We start from the raw sequence: 16,147 nt of genomic DNA on the forward strand, positions 1-16,147 counted from the left end.
AAGGACAGCAAACTCAATTATTAACAGTCACACCTAAATCAAAAGCAAACTAAGCGGACAGCTAGAACAGGAGCAGAGCCACAGAAATGGAGATCACATGGAGGGTTAGCAACTGGGGAGTGAGAAGAGAAGGGGGGAGAAGGTACAGAGAATAAGTAGCATAGATGGTAGGTAGAAAATAGACGGAGGGGAGGGCAAGAATGGTATGGGAAATGTAGAAGCTAAAGAACTTGTGACATGAACTAAAGGGGGGGCATGTGGGGAGGGGGTGTGCAGGGTGGAGGGGAATGAAGGGGGGGGGAATGGGACAACTGTAATGGCATAATCAATAAAATATATTTAAAAAATAAAATAAAATGCAAAAAAGCCACACAGAAAACTACGAGATAGCACCTCAACAAGTATTAAGAGAGCTTGTGGAGAAAAAGGAACCCTTATTCACTGATAGTGGGAATGTAAACTGGTACAACCACTATGGAATACAGTATGGCAGTTCCTCAAAAAATTATGAATAAATCCTATGACCCAGCAATCCCTTTTCTGGCTATCTATCTTGAAAACATTTATTCACAAAGATATATGCACCTCTATGTTTGTTGCAACATCACTCATGGTGACCAAAACATGGAGACAACCAAAGTATCCTTCGATAGATGACTGTATAAAGTAGATACAATACATATACATTATATTATGGAATACTACTCAGCCATAAGAAAAAATGAAATACTGCCATTTGTGCTAACATGGATGGACCTTGAGAATATTGTGCTAAGCAAAATAAGTCAGAAAACTAAGAACTATATGATTTCGATCATATGTGGGAAATAAAATGGAAACTCGTGGACACAGATAGCAGTGTGGTAGTTGCCAGAGGGAAGGGGGTGGGGAGGGTAGTAAAGGGTAAAAAGGGCCAAATATATGGTGACGTAAGATGATTTGACTTTGGGTAGTAGGCACACAATGCAATATAAAGATCATGTATCATAAGAAAGTAAACTTGATACGTGTATGATCTTATTAACGTCTCTCAATAAGATTAATTAAAATAAAAATTTAAAAATAAAAAAAATAACTGCCCTGGCTGGTGTGGCTCAGTGAAGTGAGCACTGGCCTACAAACCAAAGGGTTGCCAGTTCAATTCCCAGTCAGGGCACATGCCTGAGTTGCAGGCCAGGTCCCCAGTGGAGGACACATGAGAGGCAACCAGACATTGATGTTTCTCTCCTCTTTATCTCTCCCTTACCCTCTCTCTAAAAATAAATAAATAAAATATTGAAAATAAAAATAGAAAAAACTTAAGAAAAAGCATTTTTAAAATATTTTATTTATTTTTAGTGAGAGGGGAAGGGAAGGAGAGTGGGAGAGAAATATCAGTGTGTGGTTGCCTCTCATGTATCCCGCTGGGGAACTGGCCTGCAACTCAGGCATGTTCCCTGATTGAGAATTGAACCGTGATCCTATGGTTCACAGGCTTGCGCTCAATCAATCCACTGAGCTACACCAGCCAGGGCAGAAAAAGCATTTAAAAAAAGGAAAGAAGCCCTGACTGCCATGGGTTGGGCATTGCTTGCAAAGCCAAAGGTTGCTGGCTCAATTCTCAGTCAGACCTTGTGTTGTGGGCCAGCTCCCTGGTTGGGGACGTACAAGAAGCAACTGATGTTTCTCTTGCCCATTGATGTTTCTTTCTGTCTCTTTCTCCTACCCTTCGCCTCATAAAATCTTTAAAAAATTCTGTCCTGGCTGGTGTGGCTCAGTGACATGAGTGCTGGCCTGTGAACAGAAGGGTTGCCAGTTCAATTCCTAGTCAGGGCATACACCTGGGTTGCAAGCTAGGTCCTCATTTGGGAGCGTGCAACTCTCACACTCCATGTACAGGCTTGCTCACTCCACTGAGCCACACCAGCCAGGGCAGCTATTTTTTTCTATTTTTAAATTTTTATTTTAATTAATCTTATTGAGAGACGTTAATAAGATCATACACGTATCAAGTTTACTTTCTTATGATACATGATCTTTATATTGCATTGTGTGCCTATTACCCAAAGTCAAATCATCTTACGTCACCATATTTTTTCTCCCTCCCTTCCCCTCTCTCTGAAAATAAAGTTTTTCTTTAATCTCTAAAAAAAAGAAAGAAAAAGAAACTGTGCAGGGGACAAATCTTAACAGGACACCAGTTCCTGTTTAGGTACAATGCTATCCATTGCAACTGACTTAGTCATGGTGCCAGTCAATTTCTTTCCTTTCTTTTCAGAATTTTTATAGGAGTTAATTTGAACCAAAATGAGGACATATGCAAGGGAGCAATATCTCAAATGCATCCAGTCTACTTCTTGCTGGCTATGTGGTTCCTGTTTAAGGCATCACTTGTAATGAATCTTCGACTTCATTCATTTTGAGATCACTTTTAGAGATCTTCAACTTGGGTCACATTTACATGGTTTTGGAAACAAACCTAGACTTAAAAATGCTACTTCCCAGCTGCAGTGCTGTATTTCTAATAGCTGTCCAATGTCCCTGTAATCTTTCTCCCACTGATAAATTCCAAAAACCTTTGAAGGGGACACCATTTCTCATATTGATAATGAAAAGCTAACAGAGGCGAGGGTCTTCCACTACTACTTTCACCTTAATAGTAGCAGAATTCAGCAAAGCTGCCAAGCAGACAGCTGTAGCAAAAGCAAGTCAAGCACAACTGACTCCCTTTTTTGGTCGGCAGGGATACCAAACTGGTTCTATATAATGGCCTCTCCTTTTACAAATTCTTGTGATAAAACTATTTACCTCTTTTCTGCTATTAGGATCCTGCACCCCAAGTCAGGCCATGGCCATTACAACAGTACTTCTCCCAGAGACCCTCATACAGTGCCATGTACAGTTCAGTAACAGTTTGCTGGACATTCCAGCAAGTAAAGTCTTTCACGTCCATTCTGATTTCAGCATGGAGAAAGGTGAGTCCCACCTGCTGAATGTGGTTTCCCTCATTTTGATATTTGTGCTCTGTAACTGTGGAGTCTTTCTCAATCAACGCTTTTGTTCAATTCATTCAAACTTGTTAAACATGCCTCTATAACACCTTTTTATTGTTTACAACACAATAGAAAATGCTTTTATTATAATTTTCTATTTTCTTTGTTAGTCCCTGTCATCTCTGTGAGGGCTTACCTGACGTTTCATTCATCTTAAAGCCCCAGCAAGTAGCAGTGTTTGTTGAACTGAAAGGTATTCTAAGCAGAACAGCATTAACAAGCAGAAAGTAGAATCAGGCATGACACTGGGATGACATTATATAAATCAATGATGTAAAATGGAAGATTCATGTCAAATGTAAATAGGATAGTGCTACATCATGGGAGTTTCTACTCCAAGGCCAGGCAGTGTGAACAGTATGGGAAGGAAGGTTCATTCAGCAAACTGTTGAGCACCGAATACAATGCCTGGTACCAGGACAGGCACTGGGGGGCACAAAGAGGCATGAGACAAGGTTTTCAAATTTTAACTCTTACTAGTACTGCAGAGGGTTATTAGTCATGAAGATACTCATGGGACCCCAGAAAGGCGGTGTGTCTACATCTTACATGGGGGTTACAGTAAGGTTTCACAAAGTAAATAACCTTTTAGGAGATGACTAGGAGTCAATTAGATGTGAAGAAAAAACTACATTTCAGACAACATACAGGCCCACAGAAGTTTACAAAAATAAGATGAAAGCAGTTTTAAAGTTATCTATTGGAAGAACATAGAATGGACAAGAATGAATGAATAACGGGAGGCAAGGAGAGTAGTAAATGGGGCGGCCGTTGCAATACTCCAAGCATGAAGTGACAAGGGTCTAGAGTAACAGAAATACTAACAGGGCAGACAGATGTCAGAGGCATTTCAAAGGATGAGTTAGCAAGATTTGGAGAAAGATTGGTTTTAAGTGATGTAAAAGATGTCAAAAGACACCTGATGTTTGAGCACTATGGAGAGAAATAGGCAATCAAGTGGTGGTTTGACGGAGAAGTGATTCAGCCATGCTCATAGCTTGCCTTTCTTTCACAAAACCTTTGTGATCTCACCAACTGACTACTTCATTCTAAAACCCCGTAATTTGTTTGCGCTGTACTATGTAATACTGACATGTTCATTTACCAGTAATGGCATTCTTAAGCAACGAGTTCAACTGTAGGTTCCCTGGAACTGTTTTTTTTTTTGTGGCCCATTAGCGTATTAATACCGAACACCAAATCTAAGTTTACATTTTCTTTTGAATTTACAGGTCACCATTTTTACTTCCTATCCCAACTCAGTTGGCTCAATAAAGCCTCTGAACATTCCTGCTCAGTTTATCCTCTTTTCTTCAGGGGTTTATGTCTGCCTAATCAAGGTTCGACCCCAGTCAGAGGACCTGCTCCAGGCCCTCAGCATGGCTGACACCTCAGTCTATGCTTGGGCCACACTGGTCGGTGAACAGAGCAAGAATGGAATGCAAAGAATCCTCATTCCTTTCATCCCAGCCTTTTACATCAACCAGTCAGAACTGGTTCTTAGCCACAAACAAGACGTTGGGGAGATAAGAGTACTGGGAGTGGACAGAGTTCTTGAGAAGCTAGAGGTATGTTGAGAACTGCACCAAAACAACAGTTTTGAAAAAGAGATTTTTGATTCCCAGTCTAAAGTTTCTGAATAATTTGATAAAATTCACCATAAGAGATTCTTAAACAGAATGAAAAAACTGTGTCCCTTTTACAATGTCAGGGGCCAAAGTGTAGGTTATTAGCTGAAGATAACACCAATGGTATCTTAAAACAATCGTTAGAATTCTAGTTTAAAACTTTTTTGAAGCCCATTTTATTCTCACAGATCCCTTTTTCAACACATCTAAGTGTGAAAAAATAAATGACTTGTCAGTTAGCTAGAACTAGAAATCCAGGTGTGTTACTGTGTATGTTTAAGATTGGAATATCTGATACAAACTGACTTTTCTTTCAAGCAACTGCTATTTTATCTTTTCTCCAAGGTCTTCCCCAGCTCCCCAGTTCTAGTGGTCCCTGGCCATAGTCACTCTTCTCTCATACCTGGCCTCGCTATCTACTCTGTAAGAGTGGTCAACTTCACTTCCCTGCAGCGGATGACGTCACCTGTTTTCATCAATATTTCCTGTGTGCTCACCAGTCAAAGTGAGGCTGTGCTAGTGAAAGCTATTAAGAAGTCTGGTGCAGGTGAGCACTGGGGGCTCCTATTTTCAATCTAGAGAAGGAACAAGACAATGCATTACAATTAGTTAATGGAAAACATTCAGCCACTTGATCAAAACTATTCAAAAGTAGCTGAGGCATGGATCAATTTTATAAGCCCACTCAAAACACGATCTTCAGATAACTTTAACACTAGTTATACGTGATACTTAACATATATTTAAGAATAGCCCTGGCTGGTGTGGCTCAGTAGATTGAACATCCACCTGCAAACTGAATGGTCCCTGGTTTGATTCCCAGTCAGGATACACGCCTGGCTTGCAGGCCAGGTCCCCAGTTGCCCTGGAGACCCAGCTGCCTCCCCAACAGGCAACCAACTGATGTTTCTCTCCCTTCCTCCCTCCCTTCTCCTCGCTCTGAAAATAAATATTTTTTTTAAAAAAGCAACCAATGAATGCAATGACTATAATGAAGTGGAAGCTCTCTCTCTCCCTCTAAAAATAATTTTAGCCCTGGCTGGTACAGTTCAGTGGATTGAGTACGGGCCTGCGAATCAAAAGATAGAGGTTCGATTCCCAGTCAAGGCACATGCCTGGGTTGCAGGCCAGTTCCCTGCAGGGGACGCACGAGAGGCAACCACACATTGATGTTTCTCTCCTGTTCTTCCTTTCCCTTCTAAAGATAAATAAAATCTTTAAAAAATAATAAATATTAATTTTTAAAAAACTTTTTTTAAGTGCACAGAACCATCCTCCTTATATTTATCACTTCCACTTGTCCATCCCTCAAAGGAAACAGTACTTAATTACTAGGAGTGAATCAGGCTGAACCTTAGTACATTATTTATACGAGCACTTGGTTATGTACTGGTCAACAAATACCCTAAGCGTGTTTATATGCATTTTAATTCTTTTCTTAAAATATTTAATTGCTGGGATCTGGGCTGCAACCAAGGCACGTGCCCTGACTGGGAATCGAACTGCGATCCTCTGGTTCGCAGGCCTGTACTCAATCCACCGAGCTAAGCCAGCCAGGGCTGCATTTTAATTCTTATAACTCAAACGGTAGATGTATTTTGCCCTTTTAGAATTTAAGAATTGAGGTGTTCAAGGCCCCCCACTAGAAGGTGCAGTCTGTGCTGTATCAGAGTAATTTTTAAGTGGAGTTGATTCTAATAAACTCATTATGAATACAGGCAACAAACCACAGCAGTATAAACAGTATGTGAGTCTGTCACCAATGGAATCAAGATATTTCCATGTTCCAATTGTCACATCTCAAAATTTTTTTTAAAACTGCAGTTATCAGACCTTAAGTTAAACTTTTGTTGTTACTAAAGCAGATATATTACTGTATCACAAATTAGGGCTTTTAACATTTTGCTAACTGTAATTGTCACAAATTAGGTTTTTTCTATTTTGGTTACCTTTTGATATAATTGGTTCCCTGTATTTTCATGTATATTTTGCACTTAAAAATATCACAAGGTGTATAGATGTCATCAGACAGCCAGTTACCCATGGCAAAAAAAAAAAAAGTTAAGAATCTCTGCACTTCTCAGAGATAAGGGATCAGTGGGAACAGTACAACCATGGTGGGTAGGAACAGATGCAAACATCTAAGCCAACCTTCAGCTCACTGACAAGCATGTGAGAACCTAGTAGTATATTCCAAGCATGGTTCCTACTGCAGAATCATAGGAAGACCAGGCCCAGCTGGGGAAACAGTAATTAATTCAGTGTAGATCTAACAGTGGGATGCTACAAAAATAATACACCCCATTTTATTTGGACTTTCAATAGTGGGACCTGATCAGGGATTATCTTGCTAATATATGCACTTCAAACAACCTTATTCAGAGTGAGGAAGTTATCAAAGAGTAAAGTGAGAGGTTTAAAACCAATTAGGAGACCACAGAAGAGGGCCTATACTCAAGATGCAGAATAAGAACTAGGTATGAGGGCCTGCTCACAATTCATAGTGGAAGAACTGTAAGTTCAGGGAGTTCAGTGGCCGAATGGAGTTCTAGACACCAAAAAATTGAAATAACCAAAGGCAGACACCAAATATCCTTCAGGAGTCTAAAGTTTTTTTAAGGTCAAGGTTTTATACATATCATAATGTCCCCTAGAAACATTCTAAAAAAGGATAAGGAGCCCTTGGATTTAAGTGGTCATTAGGAATCCAAAAAAATGTTACAGGGATCAGAATTAGAAATCGTTATCACTCCAGATTGCCACTAATGCAATGAAGGGAAGTTATAGCACTTGGAGCTCAAGTGTACAGGAAATGTAACAGCCATTTTCAGATGGCAGAGGTTTTAAATATTCTTGTAAGCTAAGAATTAAGAGGCTCAAGAATCGGAGTTTGCCCTGGCTGGGGTAGCTCAGTGGATTGAGCACGGGCCTGTGAAGCAAGGGGTCACGGTTCGATTCCCAGTCAGGGCACATGCCTGGGTTGCAGGCTGGTTCCCAGTGAGGAACATGAGAGGCAACCACACAATGATGTTTCTCTAACTCTCTCTGAAAATAAATAAAATATTAAAAAAGAAAAAAGAACTGGAGTTTATTACTTTGGAAATAAGAAAAAGCCAAAAAGTTGGAGCCAAGTATGGTTTACCTCTTTACTCTGGTAAGAAGCTGAACAATTTCCCAGAGCAGCAATTTTCAACCTTTCATCTCATGGTACACATAATTGCTAAAAGTTCTGTGGCACACCAAAAAGATATATATACAATCCAGCACAAGTAACATCTGTTTGACTGGTTGGTAGGGTAATAATGTGGATGTAATAATTTAGTTTTAATTGGAATATTCTACCTAAAATGTCATATAGTGTGCTGGAGTGATAGTGTTAGAATTACACGCTTATGTTTTTGTAATAGAAAAGGAGCGTTATTTGTGGGCTGTTTTCATTTTTTAAAAAATGACAGTCTAAGGGGGAAAAAAGGTCAGTGGCCCTGTCTAAGCAGTCAGGCATTGCATGTTTTAAAAGTTCTCGCAACCAGTTGAAAATCACTATTCTAGAGGGCTGGGTATTGAGTGCTTCTGCTAGATCTGTTAATGGTGACAAGGTTTTAAATCCAGCCATCTGCCCTGATTGTGTTATTAAATAACCATCTTCTTTTGTTCTGGCCAATGCATAGACCAATGTGAAGATTCAGGTGTCCTCCAAAAGTTCGTGGGTTCTCACCAGATCCTCTTGACCCTCTTTGCAGTGTTGGCATCAACAGCTTTCATCTTTCTAGGTAATGGACTTTTGACTTAGAAAATGCCTTTGTATTTCACAAACTAAATAAGGATGAGAATTAGTTATTCATCACATCTAATTTGAGACAAGCAGCTGAAACTGATTTTGCCTCTCTAACCCCAATCACCTAGCAAAGGCCCCACTCAAGTTACAACTACCATAAATTAGATGTGGCAAAGAAATACCATTCAGAAGTGTAAATCACTGCTAACCCTTAAGCTAATGGCTAGTTTTGCTCAAATTCATAGCTAAGGATGATGTGAGCAGCACAACACACACTATTTTGTCTATACCTGCACTTGCCCCATCTTTTGGCCAGAAGAGGAAAGTATCTCTAAAAATAACTGAATACAAATTTTCAAACTACTCTCAAGTTACTTAATGTGAAATATTACTAAGGCCTTCCTCCAATGAAGACAAATCAGCTTCTTTACTGACGTCTCCTTTGTTTTATTCCAGCATACAATGCCTTCCTAAATAAGATACAGACAATTCCAGTTGTTTACGTACCAACTCTAGGAATACCAGAGTCGGGTAAAGAATCACCACCCTTATCTCCTTCAAATCTCAGATATCCAGGTTTTATTCACCTTTCACCTATTTCCCTTCTCCATTTATTTCTAGGTTCTTATACCTCCACTCGTTCTCCTCCTCCCTTCATGAGTCCACAACCCCCACCAGCCCAGAGTCGGCTACAATACTGGCTGTGGAGTATAAGGCACTAACCTCCACTTGGACAAGTCTCCTTAACTGTACGAAACTCGAAGTTTCTAGCACTTACCCACCAGGAATCACCTTATTCCTAAGCCTCCAAACAAGGTTTCGGACAACTATAAATAAAGGATCCTGAGCTGTTTTGTATTGAAGTAGTGTGTTGGATTGTGTTTCAAAGACCAACTGTCAGTTCCTGTTCTTAGTTATAAGAAAACGTAAAAGTGAAAGTAAATATCTCATTTATACAGTATACCACATTTTTTCATCAAGCTCTAAAGATTTACTGAATGTGCCCAGCTGGACAGAAATGTCCCAAATGGACTTTTTAAGTACTTGGCTACTTACTTGCCCTCAATGACTAGCAGTCCATTCTTCTGGTTGTCCCTGAATACTTGAGGTAAGAACTTCCTAGCAGTAAACTACAAGACAATAAACAGGATGTATCCAAAATGTGTTTATTGGGATGGTTCCCCACTCATCTTGATTCAGGGTACTTTTAGTGCTGCTTCCTTCTGAAGGAGCATCCTGGAAGAAAATGGTTCAAGTTAGCTGACAGCAGCAGCCTACTTTCCTTGCCCCACACGCACAGAACTGATACCTCATGATCCACCCACAAGAAAGCTACACCTTTTCTTTAGTTCCTTTACCCAATACCTAGCCACTTAAGGACCGTTTTGGCTACAGCTCATATAAAGCTGCCGCTTTTATCATCCACTAATCACAACTTCAGACAGTAGTGTTCTGAAATTAAGAATTATGTTGTTGGCTCTGGCCAAGTAGCTCAGTTGTGGTTAGAGTGTCCTGATACACCAAGGTTGCAAGTTCAATCCCCAGTCAGGACACATAACAATCAACCCGTGAATCCATAAGGGGAACAAGAAACTGATGATTGTCTCTCTTTAAAAAAAAGTCAGTTTATATATGTATATATATACACACACACACATATATATATATATAATTTCTGCTAATATTTTGGGGGAAAGGGCTATCAAATCCAACCCTCTTTCCAAGACTCTGATAATTTACACTATGTATGATCTTTCTATCACCATAAGATTCAAAGCCCAAATCCTCCTTGTTAAACCATTTACCTTCTGTAAGCCTTGCTTTTCCTCCTGTAGGCTGACAGAGGACAGTAGAGCAGCCAACACACAAAACTACCGTTTGTGCGTGGCTAAAGACGGTGGTGATTTTATAGCATCCTGGAAAAAATCAAGTAGGGTTATATTTCTTCCATGCTGTTCTTCATTTATACATATGCTATTATGTAGTAACTGTTAAGACATGCACGCTATGTAAACTTTTTAAATTTACCATCCTATTCAAAACTTGCCTGGTTCTAGGTAAACATTAAAGCCCACTCAGAAATAATCTGGACAACCTGCCCCCACTTATGAATTTTTGGTTAATGTGTCACTACCATTCTGGAGGCTGAAAGGGGAAAGGAGTGGAACCAACAATTATTCACGGATCCTCCACCTGGGAGAGAAGGATGGTGAGTACAGAAGACAACGACCCCCTACAAGTACTTGGTGACCAAGCAGAAGCACAACACATCCCAGTTTCCTAACACAACGCACGTTAGGGTTCGTACACGGGGTTTTAAAGGGAAATCACTCTGGATCACTCCTCCTAAAGTACCAAATTTTACCCATCTGGTACATTCGAATCTTAAGATGTTGCGGCTGCTTCAAGGATACGGTACAGCTCACACTGCACCTTTTTCCAATTCCTGGACCCTGTGTTTTCTCGACTACTGCAAGCTGTCTCCTCACCTGGGCATTTCACATCCATGAAGTAGGAATTGGGGCTCTGCACCAGGCGCTTCTTCTTGTGTTTCCTCTTCTCCTCTTCCGGAGAGGGATGAAGGAGATCCTTTGCAAGCTAAGAGAGGCAGACATGTAGATATTTAGAAACCAACGACGAAAATGGGACGATCGAAAACATCCCCCACTGCCACACACCGGGGAGAGCTCGCCCCTTGCCGCCCCTGGTCTCTGCGCAGCTGGACCGCCATCTTATCTCCTCTCCGCTCCCGTCTATGCAGGGGGCCTCGCGGGCCTCTGCAGTCCCTGTAGTTAATGTCCTAGAAATGCGGAGGGCAAATGAGGGTCCTCTACGACTCGAAATCAGCGTGAGAGGAGCGTGTGGGACGAAAAGCGAGATCTCCGCCAAGACCTGCACCAAGGAACTCACAGGCATGTTGCCGTGGGGAGATCGTCACCGCCGGAAAGGAACGCAAGCGGAAATCCTGCCCTTTATATCCGTCATCCTGCAGGATGTGACGCCTGGGCCTTCGCTGCCATGTTGGGAAGGTCCGTCTCTCACCGTCTGTCAGCGGTGGGGCGAGGAGGGCGCTGCCATTTTTAGAAGGTCTCTGAATGAATTTTTGGTTAATGTGTCACTACCATCCCGGAGGCTGAAAGGGAAAGGAGTGGAACCAACTGCACTCCTTTGTCATGGCGCCATGTTGAGAGTTAGCTTGCTGTCTTAAAAAGGTTTGCGTTTGATCTGTATCAAGAGATAAATGGGCCCTGGCCATTGTGGTTCAGTGGGTTGAGGACCAGCCTGTGAAGGGAAAGGTCGCTGAATCCAATCCCGGTCAGAGCACAGAGCTAGATTGCGGCCCAAGTCCCCAGTTTGGGGCTCTCAGCGTTGATGTTTCACTTCCTCTTCCTCCCTTCCTTCCCATCTCTCTAAAAGTAAACAAAATCTTTGAAAAAGTTTTAAGAAAATAAAAAGATGAACTTTAAGAGAAAATTAATGGACACTCTTAAAATTTCGTCCTGCACTTTGACAATTGGAGCCTAATAAATAGGAACTTATGAGGAAAACAACAGGACCGAGCCATGTCCAGACTTCTTAAATTGCTTTATTATTTTTCAATTGGCTTAATTTGTTCCCTTTACACAATTTAGAAATGTAAACATAAAAGAGTAGCCCTGGTTACTGTGGCTCAGTGGATGGAGGGTGGGCCTGCAAACCAAGGGGTCTACGGTTCTATTCCCAGTCAGGGCACATACCCTGGTTACAGGCCAGGTCCCCAGCAGGGGGCCCCTGAGAGGCTACCTCACAATGATGTTTCTCTCCCTCTCTTTCTCCCTCCCTTCCCCTCTCTCCAAATAAATAAATAAAGTATTTAAAAAAAACATAAAAGTAAAATCCTCATACTACCCCTATCCCCAACCTACTCCTAGGGTTGTTACATGTATTGTCAACTTCCAATCCCACATCAAACACATGGTGCTTACTAGGTGCACTGTTCTAACTGCTTTATGTGTGTTAATCTTCACAATAACTCTTATCAGGTTGATACTGTTATTTCCCACATTTTACAGGTTAGGAAATGCAAATAGAAATTGTCCAAAGTAATACTCAACTGCCTTCCAAAAAGTTTGTGCCAGTTTACATCCCTACATCCTTTTCCCACATTTTCACCAGCAATACCTTTCCAAGACTTCTAATCTTGGCATCACTGACACCCAACACAGGAAAGGAGAATAAAGGAAAAATGAAGACTGAAGTATCATCCTCTGCAGTAATAGTCAGTTTTAGAATGTCTATTTGTCATAAAGAAGGAAGGAAGATGACACAAATGGCTTTTTGGGATCTGGTCAATTCCAAAGGAAAGGGATAGGGCAAGGCATGTGGGTTTCAGTCAGGAATGTGCTGGTAAACCAGTTCTGTGGAGGAAAGCCCTAATTTGCTGTCTTTGCTAATTTCAATGGTACAAGTATTCCCAAAGTGGGAGATTTCAAAATACCACTTTGACATTAAACATGGAGTTGATAGAGACAGGTAATCTGTTCTCATGAGCCAGTGAGAACTGGTTTCAATATGTCAATTGTAATTGAAAAATTGGGGCGGGGGGAATGGGCTAGACAGAGAATACACATTACAACCCTGGAGATAGTCACAGAAATAATCAATCTGCCCCTTGTGTCAAATCTAGCCTGTCCACCTGTTACTACAGTTGGGACACAGGGGAGGCTCCCCTATTGGCCAGGATGGCAGCAGCGGGAGTTACTTACACTGAGCCCCCTGGAAAGTTAGAAAAATAAATGGGCCATAGCAGGTGCGGCTCACTGGATAGAGCGCTGGCCTGCTGACGGAACAGTCAACTGTTCAATTCCCAGACGGGGCACATGCTTGGGTTGTGGGTCAGGTCTACCTGGTTGGGGGTGAGCAAGAAGCAACTTATAAGCATCTCTCATACACTGATGTCCCCCCCCCCATCTTTCTCTGTCCCCTCTCCTTTCTCTAAAAATAAATACATAACATATTTTTTTTTAATAGGCAAGCCCTGGCTGGTGAGGCTCAGTGAACTGAGTGCCGGCCTGCAAACCAGAGGGTCACCAGTTCAATTTCCAGTCAGGGCACATGCCTGGGTTGCCAGCCGGGACCCTAGTAGGGAGCACACTAGAGGCACTCAATCTGTTTTTTCTTACTTCCTCTCCCTATCTTTGAAAGTAAATACATAAAGTTTTTAAGAAAAGTACGGGGGGTGGGTCTTGGGAGAGGCAGCCAATTGATGTTTCTACTATCTGCCCAGGGCCTCATCAAACTTTTAAATTTGTATTATTCTCATTACCTCAACTATATGTAAAGTTGCACATTTTTTACACTTCACATGATTTCTCTTGATTTGCTTCTTCATATTCTTTGCCTATTTTTCTACTTGGTCATTTGTCTTTTTCCTATTGATTTTTTCATTCTCTGTATAACCTTTTATTGGTTTTATGTGTTAAAAATACCTTATACTACCCTTAGGCTCGACTTTTCACTTTATTTATGGTATAGTTCAATTTCTTTTTCTTTTTAATATATTTTATTGATTATGCCATTACAGTTGTCCCATTTCCCCCCTTCATTCCCCTCCACCCTGCACACACCCTCCCCTACCATTCCCCCCCTTTAGTTTATGTCCATGCGTCACAAGTTCTTTAGACTCTGTATTTCCCATACTATTCTTGCCCTCCCCTATCTATTTTCTACCTACTATCTATGCTACTTATTTTCTAAACCTTCTCCCCCCTTCTCCTCCTCCCACTCCTCTTTTGCTAACCCTCCATGTGATCTCCATTTCTATGGTTCCACTCCTGATCTAGCTGTCCTCTTAGTTTGCTTTTGTTTTAGGTGTGGTTGTTAATAACTGTGAGTTTGCTGTCCTTTCACTGTTTATATTTTTTATCTTCTTTTTCTTAGATAAGTCCCTTTAACATTTCATATAATAAGGGCTTGGTGATGATGAACTCCTTGAACTTGACCTTATCTGAGAAGTGCCTTATCTGCCCTTTCATTCTAAATAAAAGCTTTCCTGGATAGAGCAATCTTCGATGTAGGTCTTTGGATTTCATGACTTGGAATACTTCTTCCCAGCCCCTTCTTGCCCATAAGGTCTCTTTTAAGAAATCTGCTGACAGTCTGATGGGAACTCCTTTGTAGGTGACTGTCCCCTTATCTCTTGCTGCTTCTAGAAGTCTCTCCTTCATTTTAATCTTGGCTAATATAATTATGATGTGCCTTGGTGTGTTCCTTCTTGGGTCCAACTTCTTTGGGACTCTCTGAGCTTCCTGGATTTCCTGGAAGTCTATTTCCTTTGCCAGATTGGGGAAGTTCTCCTTTATTATTTGTTCAAATAAGGTTTCCACTCGTGGCTGTTCCTCTTCCCCTTCTGGTACCCCTATAAGTCAGATGTTGGAACGTTTAAAGATGTCCTGGAGGTTCCTAAGCCTCTCCTCATTTTTTGGAATTCTTGTTTCTTCATTCTTTCCTGTTTGGCAATTTTTTTCTTCCTTCTGGTTCACTCCCTTGATTTGAGTCCCAGTTTCCTTTCCATCCCTATTGGTTTCCTGTGCATTTCCCTTCATTTTAGTTAGTGTAGCCTTCATTTGTTCCTCTAATTTGTGACTAAAATCAACCAGTTCTGTGAGCATCCTGATCGCCAGTGTTTTGAACTGTGCATCTGAAAGTTTGGCTATCTCTTGGTCACTTAGAATTATTGGCTCTGGGGCTTTGAGCTGTTCTTGAGCCATAATGTTTTGGTCTGTTTGCACCTGTTATGGATGAGGGGCAGAGCCTTAGGTGTTCTCCAGGGTGGGGCAACCTGAGTTGCTGGGTTGTGATGCTGTGTGTGGGGGTGGGGTCAGAGAGGGGCATGGCGTTTGTTCTCCTCTCTCCCCTCTTCCACTTCCCAGAAGCAAATTGGGCCCTTCTGGTGCTGGTTCCCGGGTGTGTGGGCCTCTGCACCCTCTAGGACCCTGTGGGTCTCTCCAACAAACTCTCTGTGAGCCTGGGAGCTTCTCCCAGCACCTCAACCCTGAAAGTTTTTCCAGTTGATGCTTTTAGGCTTTAATTCCCGTCGCCGGGGCCCTAGCCTGCGTGGTCTGTCTCACTGCTTGCTCCTTCGCCTATTTTATTTGAGTGTGAAAGTGTGACCTTGGTCAGCCAGCCACCTTCCACCCTCGCTGGGTCTGCCCATTGCTACCCCACCCCTGGGATCTGCCAACAGCCATCTGCTCAACTGGGCCGGTGTGGTCTGGCCTCTTTTTCCTGCCGGGACTCCACTCCGCCAGCTGCTGACTCTGCCCCTCTTACCAGTCTGGCTGAATGGTTCGTTGTTGTCGGACTTCCGTACAGTTCAATTTTTTGTGCTTTGTTTGCATTTTTGTTACTAAACCTTTGTCGTCTTTAAACTTGATTGTGCAAGGAGGTACAGTATTTCCACCTACACCTCCATCTTGGCCAGAAGTCTCAATTTTTTTTAAAGACTTAAAATTTTGGCTTTTTACATTTAGGTCTTTAATACCCTGGGATTTCTTTCTCATATAACTTATGAAATTGTGATCAAATTTTATATTGATTTTGTCTAAATATCTCTTGTTGAGTAGTTCATCCTTTCTCCACCGAATTTTAGGGTCATCTTGGCCTCACATAGTTTCAATGCATGCATGGAACTGTTAATGCACTCAGTTTTATTCCTCTGTCTATCGCTGTGC

At 41.6% G+C, this 16,147-nt stretch overlaps 2 protein-coding genes across 2 annotated transcripts in view; one reads left to right on the plus strand and one right to left on the minus strand.

The window, feature by feature from the left end:
* The window catches only part of NUP210L (nucleoporin 210 like), a 114,629-nt gene extending 105,472 nt beyond the window's left edge, over positions 1 to 9,157 (plus strand). Inside the window, exons 35-40 of the mRNA XM_053666211.1 lie at positions 2,805 to 2,954; positions 4,350 to 4,600; positions 5,006 to 5,207; positions 8,329 to 8,430; positions 8,892 to 8,966; positions 9,057 to 9,157. Of these exons, the coding sequence (XP_053522186.1) occupies positions 2,805 to 2,954; positions 4,350 to 4,600; positions 5,006 to 5,207; positions 8,329 to 8,430; positions 8,892 to 8,966; positions 9,057 to 9,157 (881 nt within the window). The remainder of the gene's footprint in view (positions 1 to 2,804; positions 2,955 to 4,349; positions 4,601 to 5,005; positions 5,208 to 8,328; positions 8,431 to 8,891; positions 8,967 to 9,056) is intronic.
* Positions 9,158 to 9,585: 428 nt separating this feature from the next.
* Positions 9,586 to 11,425, minus strand: RPS27 (ribosomal protein S27). Its single transcript, XM_037162494.2, has 4 exons — positions 11,346 to 11,425; positions 10,925 to 11,033; positions 10,241 to 10,351; positions 9,586 to 9,671 (listed from the first exon to the last, which is right to left on the minus strand). The coding sequence occupies exons 1-4, from the start codon at positions 11,349 to 11,351 to the stop codon at positions 9,643 to 9,645; spliced, it is 255 nt and encodes an 84-aa protein (XP_037018389.1). The 5' UTR covers positions 11,352 to 11,425; the 3' UTR covers positions 9,586 to 9,642.
* Between the last annotated feature and the right edge of the window lie 4,722 nt (positions 11,426 to 16,147).

The sequence above is a fragment of the Artibeus jamaicensis genome, unplaced genomic scaffold, assembly GCF_021234435.1.
Source record: "Artibeus jamaicensis isolate MK-2021 breed Jamaican fruit bat unplaced genomic scaffold, CSHL_Jam_final contig_447, whole genome shotgun sequence".
NCBI lineage: Eukaryota > Metazoa > Chordata > Mammalia > Chiroptera > Phyllostomidae > Artibeus > Artibeus jamaicensis.